Source organism: Erinaceus europaeus, chromosome 8 (assembly GCF_950295315.1).
Source record: "Erinaceus europaeus chromosome 8, mEriEur2.1, whole genome shotgun sequence".
Lineage (NCBI taxonomy): Eukaryota > Metazoa > Chordata > Mammalia > Eulipotyphla > Erinaceidae > Erinaceus > Erinaceus europaeus.
This window is the reverse complement of record NC_080169.1, coordinates 100,898,073-100,915,418: the sequence shown is the minus strand read 5'-3', so window position 1 is coordinate 100,915,418 and position 17,346 is coordinate 100,898,073. Positions and strand designations below refer to the sequence as shown.

Genomic DNA, 17,346 nt, shown 5'->3' with positions numbered 1-17,346 from the left:
GCAACACTACAGTGTGGGTAGGCTGCCTCTCACACACCCTGTACACTGTCAGGAGGGCCTTCAAAAACAACGAAGAAGTGAACAAAATAAAAAACATGGTCATTCTCATTAAAAAAAAAAAAATTATACCACTTTTGGAAGCAAAATTTGATCTTTTTTAATTACTATTTTATTGATTTCTTTTTATCATACCTGACCAGGGAAGAAGTTGCTTTCTGTCAGATCTGACCATCTCCAGAAGGGCAACACCACTGGTGGGTATGATCTGGTGGCCACACACAGGACAGGGAAGTCCCAGAAATCTGCTGAGCCCACCTCCGGCCCTGCCAGTGCTCCCCAAGTCACAGGCAGGAGCCTAAGTTAACGGTATGACCAATGTTCGGAGCTTTAAGCTCAGAGGGTCCTAAACCCTCATCCATCCTGGAATTCATTGCCAGAACAGCAAAGAAGGACAATGGTTTTGTGCTACATCAGAGTGCTGGCAGGTAGACAACTCAAGTCACTTTCTAAACATCTGTGGGAGCACATTGAAAACAAATTTGCTTTAGAGAATTAAGACTCCTGACATCATCTTAAGAAGAGAATGCAACCTTTCCTACATGCCAAGCTATATGGCAGGAAAAGGTATTTCCAAGGGGGGGAGGAGAGACACACACACACACATATATATGGCTCCTGCCAGAGGAAAAGCAAGCCTTTGTCCAGAACCAAAGACATACGTTGAAAATGATGGACTTTGGCCTGCACCGATATGCAGCTTTTTCTTTCCACAGGTGCTAAGAGCTCTTTGGTGGTTAGCCTGGCACTCGGGGCAGGAGACTGTGAGAGTGGAGTGTACCTTCTGAACTCAGCCTTCAAGCTGACTCAGATGATTTACCAAGTTCAGCTAGTGGGGCTGCTTACGCGGTTGCTAGTTTTCTAGCCCCTCTGCTGCTGCTTTTTCTAACTACTCATTAGTCCCTCTCCTCTGAAAAGGAGGTGCTGGCAGGGGTGGGGTGGGGTTGTGTAAGAAGAACTATAAAGGGATCAACTGATAGAAAAAGTCAAAACACTGATTATAGATTTCAATGATCTGTGCTTTACTCTTGCTACTCTGGGTGACCAAAGGTCCCCGGCTAATACAGCTTTGCTTAGAAATGTTAAAATTTATCATTATACTTTAAAATCAATCTATGTAGTGAACAGGAATTGTTCACAACAACATTTTACATCGTGTCCCTAGGGCCCTGAAATAAAGGTTCTACCAGTGGGAGAGGATTCAGTTTGGCCCCTGGAGAAGAGTTAAATTTTCAACCTATATTGGTTCATAGATTTTTTTCCAGGCTGTGAACAATACTTTATTAAATGAGCAAAGCATCATTTTCTTACTTTAATAAAGCATTACATTCACAGATAAGTTAGTATATACATGGGAGAACAGTATTAAACATTAGGTTTTGTTTCATTTAGGAAACTCCTTACAGGTAAACTCCCTCACTCCTGGGCAAAGAAAATGTAGGAAGATAAGATAGGCATGAGGTCCAACGAAGATGACTGGGGCAAAGTCTCAACTGACAAACCCAAAGAACAGGAAGTCTCTAGGAATCAGAGTTAAGACAACATGAATCAAGAGTTGGTTGACATAAACCAGCTGATCACCTCTTAAACTAACAGCATGATCTGACCCTAGTAATGAGCTGGCTTCCTCATGACAGATTTTAAAAAAAAGTAGTCTACCTGCTTTATAGTCACACCCTATATATAATCTGTATATCATATCTATATGTGTTTCTATGTATTGCACTTAAATTTACAAGACTGCAGTAGGATGGCTGGGAGTGCCTCAAAGAGGCAGAGAAGCAGCAGGCATAAACTTTCCTAAGTCAAGTAAGTGTCAGGGGTCAGAGTGCTGGTTGTGGTTACGCTAAAATGCCTGGTGACCCCTTGTGAAAAACTGAACCACCTACATTTAAGTCACAGCACACACAGTCTCATTTGGCATCGAGAGCATGTGCACATATATGGTTTCACAGCACTCAGAGCAGGTTGCTGTGCATCCTGTTGATTAGTGTCAGACACAGGCTGTGTAGCATCATGAAAACATCACATACATGGTCTTGGATGGCAGGCCTCCAAGGCCCACTTGCAAGAAGACTGTCCTCGGAAGGGACAGAAGAGGATGCTAGTGAGTATGCATGGACCCCAATTCTCAATCTAGTTCTCTGCTTACATCCCAAGGACCCCGGATGTATAAAACAGAGGCAGAGGGTTCAGTCTTTGGTCTCTGTGTAAATCCATGACAGAGATCCTTCCTGGACAGCATGACTTGTTGATTCTGGATACAGACCCTAAATTTATTCAGATATCAGGCTGGAGTCATGCAGCAGAGTTTTGTTTTGAACTAATGGAACTGCTCGGACTGACTTGCTCCTCTTTGGAACAAACCAAGCTGTGATCAGTGAGAGGTTAAATGCCAAAAAGATTTGTCATGGCAAGATGGGGGTGGGACCTCTACAGCAGTTGCTCCTTTTCCTGTCTCCTCCACATCCCTCACTCCCAAAGGGCCTGAAAACTCACAGATGGTAGTCATTATAAGACTGCTGAATATGTGCCCCATAAACTCAGCCCAGAATGGATGGGGTGTTACAGTAAGGCCTGAAAGCTAGGAGTTGAAGTGGAGGGTCCAAGTTCGTCTCTCCCTCAGCACTGAGCACCAGATGGTAACTTTTTAGCCGAACCTCAAAGGTAACTATAAATCCACATATGAGCTTAAAGAGTTCTAGGATGGAAGAAAACAAAGAATAGCTTTGTGTGAGTTAAGTGAAAAACAGGCACTTAAAAAAAAAAAAAAAAGATGTGTCCCAAATCTCCCATATGGATCTCTTGTTGTGAAGTCACCAACAGAACTGGCCAGTGTTGTACCCTCTGGTCCACCCTCAACACCTGCCCTACAACCGGGACTTCCCGGATGTCTCAGGGACTTGCTCCAGCAGCCTGCTGGCAAAGTTGAGTGAAAAGACCAGCCATTTCTTTTTCAGAATTAAAAATGGAACTAACCAGAACTCAAATGGCACACCAAAGAGTAAATGATATTCAGCTTCACACCTCCTCCACGCTGGCTTTTAAACTGTTACTTCCTCAAGAAAGATAAGCCATGGCTCCCCAAGACCCTTTATCCAATTACTAGACAATTAGTTACAGCACCATGCACATTAAAGCAGGTGGAAAGGGAGGCAGTAAGGTAAAAGGAAAATCAAGGGCCAACGGACTTTCTGGGAAGAAAACTCTTTGCCCAAGAAAAGGGCAGGTACATGGCCCAGAGTTAGAAAAGAAACCAGTTTTGAAATGGAAATGGCTAATCTGGTGGTCAGAGTTCACAGCCTAGAGCAGAAAGCAAGCTGCCAAGACCTGCCCTGCTCTTCTCTGGCCTCTCACAAGCTTTTGTTTATGTCCCTGGCATTATGCTACATTAGTTAGGGTCTGCAATTCCCCCACGAAGAAGTCAAAGAGATACTAGGAATGATTAATAAGCGCAAGAGAAGTTCAAAGCCGACCAGAATGAAAAAAGACCATGATAAGTTTCTTGATTTGAAGCGTACTTGGTACCATAATTTGTAAGCGCAACAATAAAGAGCACAGTTACAACACATACACAGAGTTTTTTGACAAGCCAACTCTAATCACTGCTGGCACCGTAAGGATGGGAAAAGGAGTCACTAATCAAGAGCTGCTGAGTCGCTTAGCTAGCCTTACAAGCCAAAGGGTAGGTTTGGGTATCTATGGAGTAAGATGGGAACTACTTCTGCCAATAGACCCAGCTACTCAATTAAATGCGTGTCTGAAGACAGTAAGTTTAACACCTATGCTTACATACAACCTGTTTGAGTCTCGAGGTTAGCCTCCTTATTCCGTCCCCAAAATTTCAGGACTTAAATTCATTTTATTTTTGTTGATGATGTTGCTTTAATCTGGAGAATACTGGCTGACATGGTCATATATGTTCAGAGTTCCTTTAACATTCTTAATCTTACTTTGATTCATAACATTATTAAGATACTTTCAGACTTTCCCTCAATGCCATCAAGGAAAAGGGGACAAGTGAGTAAGTGTAACAGGGTAGGGAGGAGAAAAGCAGAGAAAGAAGCACAAGGGAAGGGGAAGTGAGATTTCCATAAACTTAAAACCAATTTACAGAAAGGCATCTGATGTATTTTCTGAATAAGGCCTTGATCAGGGTAACCAATCCTCTTTGTCGCACATTCTACACTGCCCATAAATAAAGGAGTCTCTTTAAATTAACATTTCCAGTATCAATGAACAGTCCAGAAATCCTCATTTCAAGCGTTCAATGAGTCCCTGTGTGAGTCCCAGGTGCAGCAGCTGTGTTCGGGAGAGGTTTGCTAGGTTAGGGAAGGCCGCAAGCAGCTTCTCCCACGCCAGTTCCAGCAGGCTAGGCACCACCAGCCAGATCTTAAACAACGACCCAGTCCGTTTGTTTTCGTGGATGTTCACCACTCCTCCATGAATGTACATGCAACCAGCCTATGGACAGATGGCAATTAAAGAGGGCATATTCAAATAGGACAAGAAATAGATACTGCGGTTGAAGATTCATGGGTGTGTGTGTGTGTGGGGGGGGGTGCACACTGTAGGCTGAGTTGAGATGTGGTGAAAGAAATTATTTCTTTTGTACTGATCCCAGCACAGTACAGAGATCAAGCAGAGTTTAAATAATGGATGAGTTAGTTGCTAAGGGGAAAACGATAGTGTTTTTTTACTTTAACAAACATTAAACTAAGGCTACATTGTATCTCCACTGTACCAAATGTTAAAAATATAAAGTGGTAATAAAAGTCTTTGCCTTCAAGAAGCTATATAGTAGGAACTTCTATATAGCATCATGAGGATAAAACTATTCTTCTCTCTCAGGAAAAACCTCTGCTCTTTCTGTGAGGGCCAGAATAACAGACAGCATTTCTTGTATGTCTACATTGTTCTTTTATACCTGTGTATGATGTTTTTACTCCTGCTATGCCAGAAGAAAGGGTGAGCCTTGAAAGTTTTAAGAATGCATTCTTGGGCTGGGGAGATAGCATAACGATTATGCAAAAGCCTTTCAAGCCTGAGGCTCTTAGGTTCCAGGTTCAATCCCCAGCACCACTATAAACCAGAACTGAGCAGTATTCTGGTAAAAAAAAAAAAATCTAAAAAGAATGCATTCTTCGTCCAAGGTTTACTAATATCAGAATATTTCCCTCTACCCCCTTGTTATTCTCTCTAAAAGTAGTTCCTTGTCATTTGCAACTACAGGAAAATGCAAAACTTACTAGTGGGGGCTGGGTGGTGGTGCACTTGGTTGAGTACATATGTTACAATGCGCAAAGACCCAGGTTCGAGCCCCCAGCCCCCACCTGCAGGGGGAAAGCTTCACAAGTGGTGAAGCAGTGCTGCAGGTGTCTGTCTCTCTCCCTATCACCCCTTCCCTCTCAATTTCTGACTTTCTCTATCCAACAAATAAATAAAGATAAAATCAAAACTTACTGGTGTAACAGCTGCACAGTGAAAATAGACCGGCTCAGGCATGGTAGCTGGGAGCTTCACCCATTGAAAAGTCTGCAGATTCAGCTTCCAGATGTCTCCCAGGATCACTTCTCCATTATAGCCTCCACAAATGAACACGTCTATAGAGAGAAGGGAGAGCCATGGTCACACAAAGGGAAGGAGCCACAGCTGTCTCATGCTTTTTCAAGCAGGTCACAGGAGTAGCTGACACAGGATGACAGCTCACTGTCCTCCATCATGGATGACATCAGCTTTCAGCTGGGACATGCTTTCATCCTACTGTCTGACCTATCAGTATAGGCCAGGTCCTCTGTTGGGACTTTTGCTAGGACTAAGGGTGCAAGCCTGTCTGCAGGTGTCATGTCCAGGTACCTGGCACAGAAAGTAAGTGGGCATGGTGGTGTAGGGAAATAAACCAGTGGTCAGCCAGGCAGTGGCACACCCAGTTAAGTGCACATAGTAAGTACTAAGTACAAAGACCTGGGTTCGAGCACCTGTGCCCCACCTGCAGTGGGGACGCTTCACAAGCGGTAAAGCAGTTCTGCAGGTGTCTTATCTTTCTCTCTCCCTTCCCTTTTCAATTTCCCTCTATCTAATCCAATTACAGAAAGGAAGGAAGAAAAGAAACAAAGAAAGAAGGAAAGAGAGAAAGAAAGGATAGAATAGCTGCTGAGAGAAGTGGATTTGTGGTATCAACACCAAGCCCCAGAGATAATGATGGTGGCAGAAAAATAAAAATAAAATAAAATAAAATAAAATGACCAGCACATCCTCTGAGGGAGAAGCTAGTGCTGTAGCTTCAGCTAATGGGTACCATGCAGGGATTTATGCCAGCAATCTTTCCAAGAGAATTTTTTCAGATTTTCCAATTTCTCAAGAGAAGCTGGCAATCTGGGTTTGTTTAGGAAGTGAAGCATGCTGACTCCTAAATTGTTAGGCACTAATTCAAAAACGTTTAATATATGTTTGTGCCAAACAAAACACATTTGCCGGCCACCAGTTTGCCAAGTCATTTCAACCATGTCCTGGGGAGGACGGATACTTATCTGGCCACAGAGACAGACATCTTCCCTGTAGACATGTAACCTGCAGTAAGCAATCAGATTGGGGGCACAAGTGAGGCTCATCTAAGCTTTGCTCAGCCAAGGGGACAGTCGGAAGCCCCATCGGAGCCCTACGATCTGTCAGGAACAAAATCTTCCTCAAATTCCAGATCTTATTTATTTTTATAACCTAAGTTTGCTCTAAGTAGTTAGAAAACAAAAGAAGTCATCCTGGGGAGAACTACTGCAGTTTCCACTGAAGGAGAATGGGGACACAGAACTCTCATGGTGGGAATGATGTGGAATTATCTTATAATTTTGCAAGTCAGTATTAAATCACAAAAAAAAAAAAAAAAAAAAAGGGCATGTACACTGCAAGCTAGATGTCAAAAACCAAGGCTAAATTCTATTTTTTGAGTGAGGAGGAAGTGCCAGAAACTGAACCTAGTGCCTCATACATGTGAAGTCTGTGCTTGGTCACCCCAACCTAAAATCCATTTGTATGGTGTCCAATCTCAATCAAATGACCAGATGTCTTTTTCTTTTTTCTTTTTTTTTTTTTTTTTTAAACAAGAGCACTGCTCAGCTCTGGCTTATGATGGTGGTGGTGGTGGGGATTGAATTTGGGACTTCAGAGCCTCAGGCATGGGAGTCTCTTTGCATAACCATTATGCTATCTACTCCCACCCAGACTAGATACCTTAATTTACATCTAGATCAAGTTTTGCCTAAAACTTAATTGAACTACAAGATATACTGGAAACCTTCTTTTTAGTCTTATTTTATCCACCAGGGTTGTGCCTGGGGCTTTGTGCCTGTATAATTCCACCTCTTCTATCCTTTACAGTAGAGGGTGAGAGACAGAGAGAGGAAAGAGACCACTGCATCACTCCACCATTCTCCATGCATCTTCCCCACTCCACTGCATGGTATTCTTACATGGTGACGGGGGATTGGCCCAGGTCCGTGAGCATGGCAATGTGTACGCTCTACCAGATGAGCCCCTGGAATGTTTCTTCGGCTCGCATTCAGTAAATGTAGGGCTCTACACTTACAGAAGCAAAACTGAACAGATCTTATCCAGAAAGAAGCATTTTAAAAAATAAGGTAACTGTTTCAGAAGTGGTAGCACAATCCTAGTTAAATCCAAACTAAACTGTCGGAAGGATATCAAACAGGCTATCGAGCTCATTTTCACACCCAGAAACAATTTCAAGGTCATATATCAAACTATAAAATAAGCTGTTAATTAAACTACAGGAAGGTTACCCAAGGAGGAGTCATTTGTCACACTGCGATCAAGTAGCTATAGCTTTTTTAAGCTGTAGGATGGCCTTGTTATAATATTTATGTGAATGAGCTAAGAGCTGAAGTAGGCATCAGAGAACAGAATAAACTGCCTGAACTAACAGCCTGAAGGAGCTAATCCACTTTACTCTAAATTATTAGCATTAGCCACCTTAACCACAGACATCTGTTGAGGTGGGATGCTGAAAGATCAGGTAGTATTAATTTAAGATTATTTACTGCTGAGTGCTCAGTCCTCTTGATTATTGACGCAACCCAAACACTATGGTCGTTTTCCCTTATGAGAACTGCTCAAAGAGGCATCACTTTCAGTATTTCTCTTTAAGTTTAAACTACAAGAAATAGACTGTGCCCCAAGGTAGGTCTCTTTTAAGGCATTATTAAGAAGGAAGCCATTCTTAGAGGGAATGGTACTTGGGAGCCATAATGTCATTTGGAGTCCTTACCATTTTTTATCTGGACACAGCTGTGACATCTGCGGGCTGCAGGAAAACCTGCCACACACACAAACACAGAGATTTCATTACTCACAGACTATGAGTGCCCCTTGCCCAGGCAATCCCTTTCTTGTGTTCATCAAAATGGACTAGTCCTTGTAATCCATGCTTATTTCACACTAAGATAAAGCTAGCAGAAGACTCATCATAATGCTATATAAATATATACTTTTTTCTTTTTCCTTTTTCCACCAGAGCACTGCTCAACTCTGGCCTTTGGTGGTGTACCAGGGACTGAACCTGGAACTTCAGATCCTTGGGCATGAGAGTCTTTTTGTATAGCCATTATGTTATTTCCTCCACTCCATAATGTGTAATATTTTAAGTTTTCATAGAAACAAACTGTTGTTTGCGTGCAGGGCTTACTAACTACTAGTAGCTTTTCCAAGTCCTTGTACCCACAGAAAGACTGGTAGATCTGAATTTAAGTGTCCATTTCTTACCCCACCCACAATTACTTGATTCCATAGAATTCAGTAATTTTTTTTAGAAGTCTCTGCTTAATTCTGGACAAAGAAAGCTGGACTAAAAAAAAAAAAAAACCAAGTAATTCCCAATACCATTTCAATTTATCTCAATAAAATTCACTTTAGGGAGTCAGGCAGTAGCACAGTGGGTTAAGCGCAGGTGGCACAAAGCACAAGGACCGGAGTAAGGATCCCAGTTTGAGCTCCCGGCTCCCCACCTGCAGGGGAATCGCTTCACAAGTGGTGAAGCAGGTCTGCAGGTGTCTATCTTTCTCTCCCCCTCTCTGTCTTCCCCTACTCTCTCCATTTCTCTCTGTCCTATCCAACAACAATGGCATCAATAACTACAACAATAATAACTACAACAATAAAAAAACAAGGGCAACAAAAGGGTAAATAAATAAACATTTAAAAAATTCATTTCAATACCATTGTCATTTATCTCAATAAAATTATTTTTCCAAAAAAAAAATTTCCCTTCCAGAGTTAAAAAATATTAAATGCATTTGTTAAAGATAAGTACATGTTTAAAAAGATAAGTATGTCAATATTTTAAACATACCTATTTTTTCATGGGGTTTTGTTGCAATCTCTTCCCATGCATTTGTCTCAAGGTTGTATGCATGGATCTTAAGAGAGAAAAAAAGAAATATACACACAGATTAATTTTAGTTCACCTAAAAACTGAATGTATAAGCATCAGTCTGTACACACACATATTCTTGGCGCTGAAAAGTCTTATTTTCCTTTGCATTCCTCTGATCTTTCCTACTTTTAATATAAGACAAAACATTTAAGGACTTGAAAATCAGACACGTGTATGTCTTAATTCTTCTAAATCACAGGGGGAACCAAAGAATGTTGCAACTTCTGCATTTTCTACAATATGTTATTTTAGTATGTCATTACTTAGTTAAAAAGAGAGAATCAGAGCCTCCTTCTACTGTATATAGTGCCAGGATCAAACTCTGGACCTCACACATGCAAGTCCTGTGCTCTCACACTGAGCAACCTCCCTAGCCTCTGGATTTGGTTCAGTCATATAAGAGAAAAAACAAGGGTGGGAGTAGATAGCATAATGGTTATATAAAGAGACTGAGGCTCCAAAGTTCCAGGTTCAGTCCCTCACACCACCATAAGCCAGAGCTGAGCAGTAATCTGGTTTGAAGGAAGGGATGGTGGTGGTCTGGGAGATGGTGCAGTGGATAAGGCGTTGGACTCTCAAGCATGAGGTCCTGAGTTCAATCCCTGGTAGTACATGTACCAGAGTGATGTCTGGTTCTTTCTTTCTCCTCCTGTCTTTCTCATTAATAAATAAGATATTTTAAAAAACTTTAGAGAGAGAAAGTAAGTGGTGATAAGGAAACAGAGGAATGCGGTTTTCTTCTTTTAAGAGAATTGATTTTACTTATTACTTTCATGACAGAAAATGTGTGTGTGTTTTGGGGGTGTGTGTTGCGGAGAGAACAGAGCACTGCTTTGACACATGTAATACCAGGGGCCTCACAATGCTCTATTTGCTGAGCTAGCTCCCTCTCTGCAGGAATAGTTTTGACAGAAAGACTTTGAAGGCTCCTGAGAAGACCAAGAGCTCCGTAACACAATCTAGATGCTCACCCCCACCCCACCCCAGGATATGAGGATTTAGAAATGGCACAAGGACAGACGCATGAAGAGCCCTTCTGTGCTGTTTTCTGAAGTTTGCAAAATACAACCCTAACACAGCTTTTGCTTTATTTTGTTTTTTCCTGACAAGTGAAAGGGATGTGACATTCTGTGAATCTTGGCTCCAATTCTAACTAGCTGCTCTAGTCAAGCCACTGTCTCTTCCTTTGGGTCATTCTTCAAAGCCAGCTCACGCTAAGGAGGCTCTCCAGGAGGGACTTCCAGTGTAACAAATGCCAGTATCAACTGGAAAGCAACCCAGGATGCGAAGTTTGGCCTTACATCATACAGTATGTCACACGAAATAAAGGTTGTGAATTATCTCCCTTGCCGTAATACAATCCTCTCCTTTTAATAAACAAACAAACACCTTGTTTAAAGAATAAGCTGTCCAGGATGTGCCGCCTCCCAAGATGTAAATCCTCTGACCATCATGTGCAATTTCATGTCTGTATCTGAAAATAAAAATAAAATCCATCTATAATTAAGTGAAAGGCAATCGACCTAAGACTGTGCCACGAGACTTCTTACTGCATTATTATTTATAGCAAACTATTGGTTAAAAAAAAAAAAACCCACAGAATATGCACGAAGTGGATTAGTATACAACCAGGAAGAAGGTAGGTATGAAGGATGATTGATATACTGAAAACTACTTTTTCTGGAGTCGGGCGGTAGCGCAGTGAATAAAGCGCAGGTGGCGCGAAGCGCAAGGACTGATGTAAGGATCCTGGTTCAAGCCCCTGGCTCCCACCTGCAGGTGACTCACTTCACAAGCGGTGAAGCAGGTGTCTTTCTCTCTCTCTCTATCTCCCCCTCCTCTCTCCATCTCTCTCTGTCCTATCCAACAACGATGACAGCAGTAACAACAATAATAACTACAACAATAAAACAATAAGGGCAACAAAAGGGAATGAATAAATATAAAAAATAAATTAAGAAAACTACTTTTTCTATCATTACCTGAAAAGAAAAAAAAAACATGTCAAAGCAGATAAGTTACAGCCCCACCCAAAATGAACCCTTAGATCAATCTGCATAGGGAATGATAAGGATACATCCAAGCTGTAAACCTTGGTTATTTTAGTTTTGATTTTTTTTTTTCCACTTAGTTCACTGGTATTTTCTAGTCTTTTTGTGATGATTTTGTATAAGGGGGAAACTATTACAGAGTTTAAAAAAGAAGAAGAGGAGAAAAAGAAAGAAAAAGAAAAAAAGATCTGCCTAAGTTTAATTAGAAACCCTTGAGTCTGGGCTTTCAAATTAAGCTACTTATTTAACAGATACAAAGATACCAGAAAGATTATGCTACATAGAACTGTTAAGATAATGTGAAACACCTACCAGAACTTTTACCCTAGCAGTCTAGCTAGAGGCTGAGACAATTTATAATATGTCCATAAAATGATTCAAAGGCAACCATGTGAAAATGCTTTGAAAACTTAATCTATTTCCTCCTTTCCCTCAAGGCCCTGGTGCTGATAAAATAAATTACATAAAAATTATTCCAGTAACAGTCCATCAACCAAGTCCTCTCATGGTAGTTCTGCAGTCATCAGCTCACTAACACACCACAGCAAAGATAAATTCTTCCTGTGCACCTTCACGCCATTTTATTTAAAGGCAACAGAGGCATAAGATTAGTCTGAGCATTTTTTTTTCCTTCTGTTTTTGCCTCTAAAACTGGGGGACCAAAACACTTTCAGATTTTCAGTTGAGTTTAGTTCTAGGAAGAGGTGACTACGATGAAGGCAGCAAGACTGAAGGCTCGGGGACCGCTACTAAGAAGGTGACTTCAGAGAATCACAGGCTGTGAGTGGCTAACAGAAACACTGCTAAAATGAATGACCTTTACTTTTAACATTTAATATAAAACATTTAATATAAACATTTAAGTATAACATTTAATATAAAAGGAACACTTAATATAAAACATTTAATATAAAAGGAAGTAACATTTAAAATATTGTGTTCAGGAAGAAATGATACTCCTTCACCAAAAAACCTGTCTTTAAATGCTGATAGCCAGTATGCTATTTTAGCCAGGCCAGAGGGTTTTCTTCACATTGTATCATTAATATTCTGAAAAATGTCAAATCTAGCAAGAAAGAATGAATATACTGTAACCCAAGACCCTCACCTCTCCTCTGGCAGATCACAGGACAGGTTGTTTGGCTTCAGTTGGGTCCACTCTCGGGTGTTGAGATCTAATTTGTGCAGGTCTGTGCTGTATATATAGCCAGTTGTCCCTCCAAAGACGTAAAGGGAGCCATTGATGATCGCCATGGCCTGAAAAATGAGGAAAGGTGGCTAAGACTGGTGCACTGACATTTGCTAAGAGGCTGTGGACTCATTAGACTATCTCAGAGCAGGTTTACTGAAATGTCCTTGTTTTTTAACCTTCTAAAATGTCAGACCCTTAGAAGACTAAAGATTTTTTAAAAGAGGGATTGCTTTTAAAGGGTGAGCTTGCCTAAAAACAGAAACTGGAAAGCAAATTCTACCTAGAAAGGTGAAGGGGTGGGGTGGGGATGTGGGGGAGAGACTCAGATGTTCTTTAGGCATCTTAGCTAACAAAGGATTACAGAACAAAGCTGCTTCTGTTTCTAAGCAGTTTGAAGGAAAATGCTCCCAAGGAACAAATATGAAAATAATCCACCCAAATCCCTTTAGGAGAAAGTCTAGAATTGGCAGTCCTAGTAACTCTCCATTCTCTACCCTACGGGTCCAATTCACATCATTACGGTCATTTCTTAAGAGTAAAATGTCCCCTGAAGCGGGCTGGCAGAGTTGACTGGTCTACACCTCTCCACTGTGTATATAGACGCTTGTCTCAATACCAACTTCAGCTAGTTCAGAAAGAAGCCCAGACTTAGCTGGTTAAAATTTAGTTCATTACCCTCTGGTGTATGGTGGGTGAGGAGTTCCCTCCCTCTCGATGTGATTTTTCAAACCTGAGTCTTGTTTCTCTCCCAAGGTTATTTATTTATTTTGCAATGAGTTATTACACATACCTTTTATTAAATGTCACCAAGCTACAAAATCTATTTCCTATATTCTGGTGGGAAATGGAAGGGAATTGGAGGTTGGTAAAGAGATGATGCCAGGCCGGTACTATGATCCTGACTCACTCTTCTGTTGTATGTGGTCTTTGTGGAGATTGGTATCTGAATGCAAAGCACAGACAGACACTACTATCAGGCACACGCTATAGCAGCTGCCCCAAGGTTGGCTGGTTTATTTACTCAGACTTATTTCTGTCCCCACACCAATGGACATCTAATCTTTGACAAAGGTGCCCAGACTATTAAATGGGGAAAGGAAAGCCTCTTCAAGAAATGGTGTTGGAAAAACTGGGTTGAAATGTGCAGGAGAATAAAACCGAACCACCATCTTTCACCAACCACAAAAGTAAATTCCAAATGGATCAAAGACTTGGATGTTAGAGCAGAAACTATCAAATACTTAAGAGGAAAATATTGGCAGAACTCTTTTCCATCTAAATTTTAAAGGCATCTTCAACGATACAAATCCAATTACAAAGAAGACTAAAACAAAAATAAGCCAATGGGACTAAACCAAATTAAAAGAGCTCTGCACAGTGAAAGAAACCACTACCCAGGAGCCGGACGGTAGCGCAGGGGGTTAAGCACACGTGGCACAAAGTCCAAGGACCTGGCACAAAGCCCAACGATGGTTAGGATCCTGGTTCAAACCCCCGGCAACCCACCTGCAGGGGAGTCACTTCACAGGTGGTGAAGCAGGTCTGCAGGCGTCTCTCTCCCTCTCTATCTCCCCCTTCTCTCTCAATTTCTCTCTGTCTCTATCCAATAACAAATAAATAAGTAAATAAATAAAATTAAAAAAAAGGGAGTCGGGCTGTAGCGCAGCGGGTTAAGCGCAGGTGGCGCAAAGCACAAGGATCGGCATAAGGATCCCGGTTCGAACCCCGGCTCCCCACCTGCAGGGGAGTCGTTTCACAGGCGGTGAAGCAGGTCTGCAGGTGTCTATCTTTCTCTCCCCCTCTCTGTCTTCCCCTCCTCTCTCCATTTCTCTCTGTCCTATCCAACAATGACAACTACAACAATAAAACAACAAGGGCAACAAAAGGGAATAAATAAATTAAATAAAAGATTAAAAAAAAAATTAAAAAAAAAGAAAGAAACCACTACCCAAACAAAGAGACTCCTTACAGAATGGGAGAAGATCTTTATATGCCATACATTAGACAAGAGGCTAATAATCAAAATATATAAAGAGCTCACCAAATTCAGCAACAAGAAAGCAAATGACTCCATCCAAAAATGGAGCGAGGACATGGACAGAATATTCACCACAGAAGAGATCCAAAAGGGCAACATACATATGAAAAAAATGCTCCAAGTCTTTGATTGTCAAAGAAATGCAAATAAAGACAACAATGATATACCACTTCACTCCTGTGAGAATGTCATACACCAGAAAAGATAGCAGCAACAAATGCTGGAGAGCTTGTGGGGACAAAGGAATTACCTCCTGCACTGCTGGTGGGAATGTCAATTGGTCCAACCCCTGTGGAGAGCAGTCTGGAGAACTCTCAGAAGGCTAGACATGGACCCACCCTATGGTCCTGCAATTCCTCTCCTGGGTATATAGCCTAAGGAACCCAACGCATCAATCCAAAAAAGATTTGTGTATACCTATGTTCACAGCAGCACAATTTATAATAGCCAAAACCTGGAAGCAACCCAACAACAGATGAGTGGCTGAGCAAGCTGCAGTATATATACACAATGGAATACTACTCAGATACTAAAAATGGTGATTTCACTTTCATCACCCCATCTTGTATGGAGCTTGAAGGAATCATGTTAAGTGAGAGAAGTCAGAAAAAAAAAAAAAAAGGGTGAATATGGGATGATCTCACAGACAGAAGTTGAAAAATATTACCATGAAGCAGCCTGCATTTTCCTGGGCAGATGACATCACCAATGTGTCCTGGAACCCCATCTCCCCAGAGCCCTACCCCACTAGGGAAAGGTAGAAACAGGCTGGGGGTATGGATCGACCTGTCAACATCCATGTCCAGCAGAGAAGCAATTACAGAAGCCAAACCTTCTGTGCCCCATAGAGATCTTTGGTCCATACTCCCAGAGGGATAAAGAATAGGGAACCTTCCAATGGAGGGGGTGGGATGTGGCACACTGGTGATGGCAACTGTGTCTGTAGCCCTCTTATCCCACCCACAATCTTGTCGATCATTATTAAATCACCAATATCAAATTAAAAAAAAAAAAGAAGAAGCTAAAAATAAGAAAACACAAAGCAGAACTTGACTGGGTGTATTGCACCAAAGTAAAGGATTCTAGGTGGAAAGGGGGAGGGCTCAGGTCCTGGAACATGATGGCAGAGGCCCTAGAGGGGGTTGAATTGTTATGTGGAAAACTGAGAAATGTTACACATGTACCAACTACTGTATTTTATTGTTGACTGTAAGCCATTAATCCCCCAATAAAGAAAAAGAAAAGACTTGTGCACAAATGAGAGAGTGAGAGTCCCAGAGCATCACGCTGGTATATATCAGGGACTAACTATGGGTGTTCTACAGGCATGTCACCTCCCAGGCCACTAACTGATTTTTCATGAAAGGGGAAAAAACTGGTAAGTCACAGAGATGTTCTGCTATTGTCCCCACAGCTAGGAAAATCCAAACAAATCCACGGGACTGTGACTGGTCACAGATACCTACCTGTCCATAGATACGGCTGGGCTTCTTCCCCCGACAGCTGAGCAAAGCCCATCTCTTGTACTTGACGTTGCAGACGTGGACGTCATTGCCATTGCTCTCACCAAATGGGATGCCTGTACCTCCAAACACTAACAGGTTGTTTCCATGCAGCACAACTGGGGAAGGAGAAGTGCAAGGTCTGTTTACACTCTGCCTGCCTGCTCTGTGTTCTTGCATAATCCCGGGGTAGTTGAGACACCAAACAGGTGTCTGCATTAGTGCTCTCAGGAAAGATAGCTCAAACGACTGGTCATTTACTACAAAGCTTTGCAGGTAGAGGCCTACAGCACACACTAGATGGACTGCATCCTGCCACATATTGTTAAGTATGTATCTGAGACACATTTGTAGAATTTATGAAATGCTGTGCATAGCAGTACTGAAGGGCAGGGAATGCAGCATACCACGGTCCCATAAGACAGTTCAAGTACATAGTAAAGCAGAGGAAAATGAAGAATCATCTTTGCCTTAGTATAATCCAGTGGGACTCAAGATGAAGGGATAAATGGATCATTCTGCTTTTGCCAGAAGAATGATCTCTACATTTCAAAGTTTGGTTTCTATCAACTAAATCCTTCCCAAGATAAAAAGAAACAGCAATATCTTACTAGTAACTAGTGTGTTTTTGTCTTTCTTTCTTCCTTTCTTTCTTTCTTTCTTTCTTTCTTTCTTTCTTTCTTTTTTTCTTTCTCTCTCCCTCCCTCCCTCCCTCCCTCCCTCCCTCCCTCCCTCTTTCTTTGCACGCACACACACACTCCCTATCTCAAATACTTTCAAAATAGTGCTACTGTATTATTTGAAAATTTTAAACTGACTCTTCAGTTGACCTAGTGTAATCATCAAAAACATGAGTTCTGGATTCAGTGAAAGTTGGGTTGAAATTCTCATGTGATCCCAGCAAAGTTATTTACCTCTCTAAACTTATCTCATGATAAACTCTATGAGGTAGGAACTAGTATTATCTTGTTCATCTTTTTAATCCATGAAACACAAGTGTGAGAGGTTTCAATAACCTGTGGAAAGGGCTGGGGAGACAGCATAATGGTTCTGCCAAAGAC

The 17,346-nt window shown here is 41.5% G+C and overlaps 1 protein-coding gene across 3 annotated transcripts in view; it reads right to left on the bottom strand.

Moving 5' to 3' along the window:
- Window positions 1-1,355: 1,355 nt before the first annotated feature.
- Window positions 1,356-17,346, bottom strand: part of KLHDC10 (kelch domain containing 10) — a 69,150-nt gene continuing 53,159 nt past the window's right edge. For all 3 annotated transcript variants that reach the window (XM_007524198.2, XM_060196553.1, XM_060196554.1), the window contains 7 exons: window positions 16,250-16,404; window positions 12,662-12,810; window positions 10,892-10,976; window positions 9,419-9,485; window positions 8,339-8,386; window positions 5,521-5,660; window positions 1,356-4,521 (listed from right to left, as the gene is read on the bottom strand). In XM_007524198.2, coding sequence (XP_007524260.1) covers window positions 4,312-4,521; window positions 5,521-5,660; window positions 8,339-8,386; window positions 9,419-9,485; window positions 10,892-10,976; window positions 12,662-12,810; window positions 16,250-16,404 — 854 coding nt within the window. In that variant the 3' untranslated portion in view covers window positions 1,356-4,311. The remainder of the gene's footprint in view (window positions 4,522-5,520; window positions 5,661-8,338; window positions 8,387-9,418; window positions 9,486-10,891; window positions 10,977-12,661; window positions 12,811-16,249; window positions 16,405-17,346) is intronic.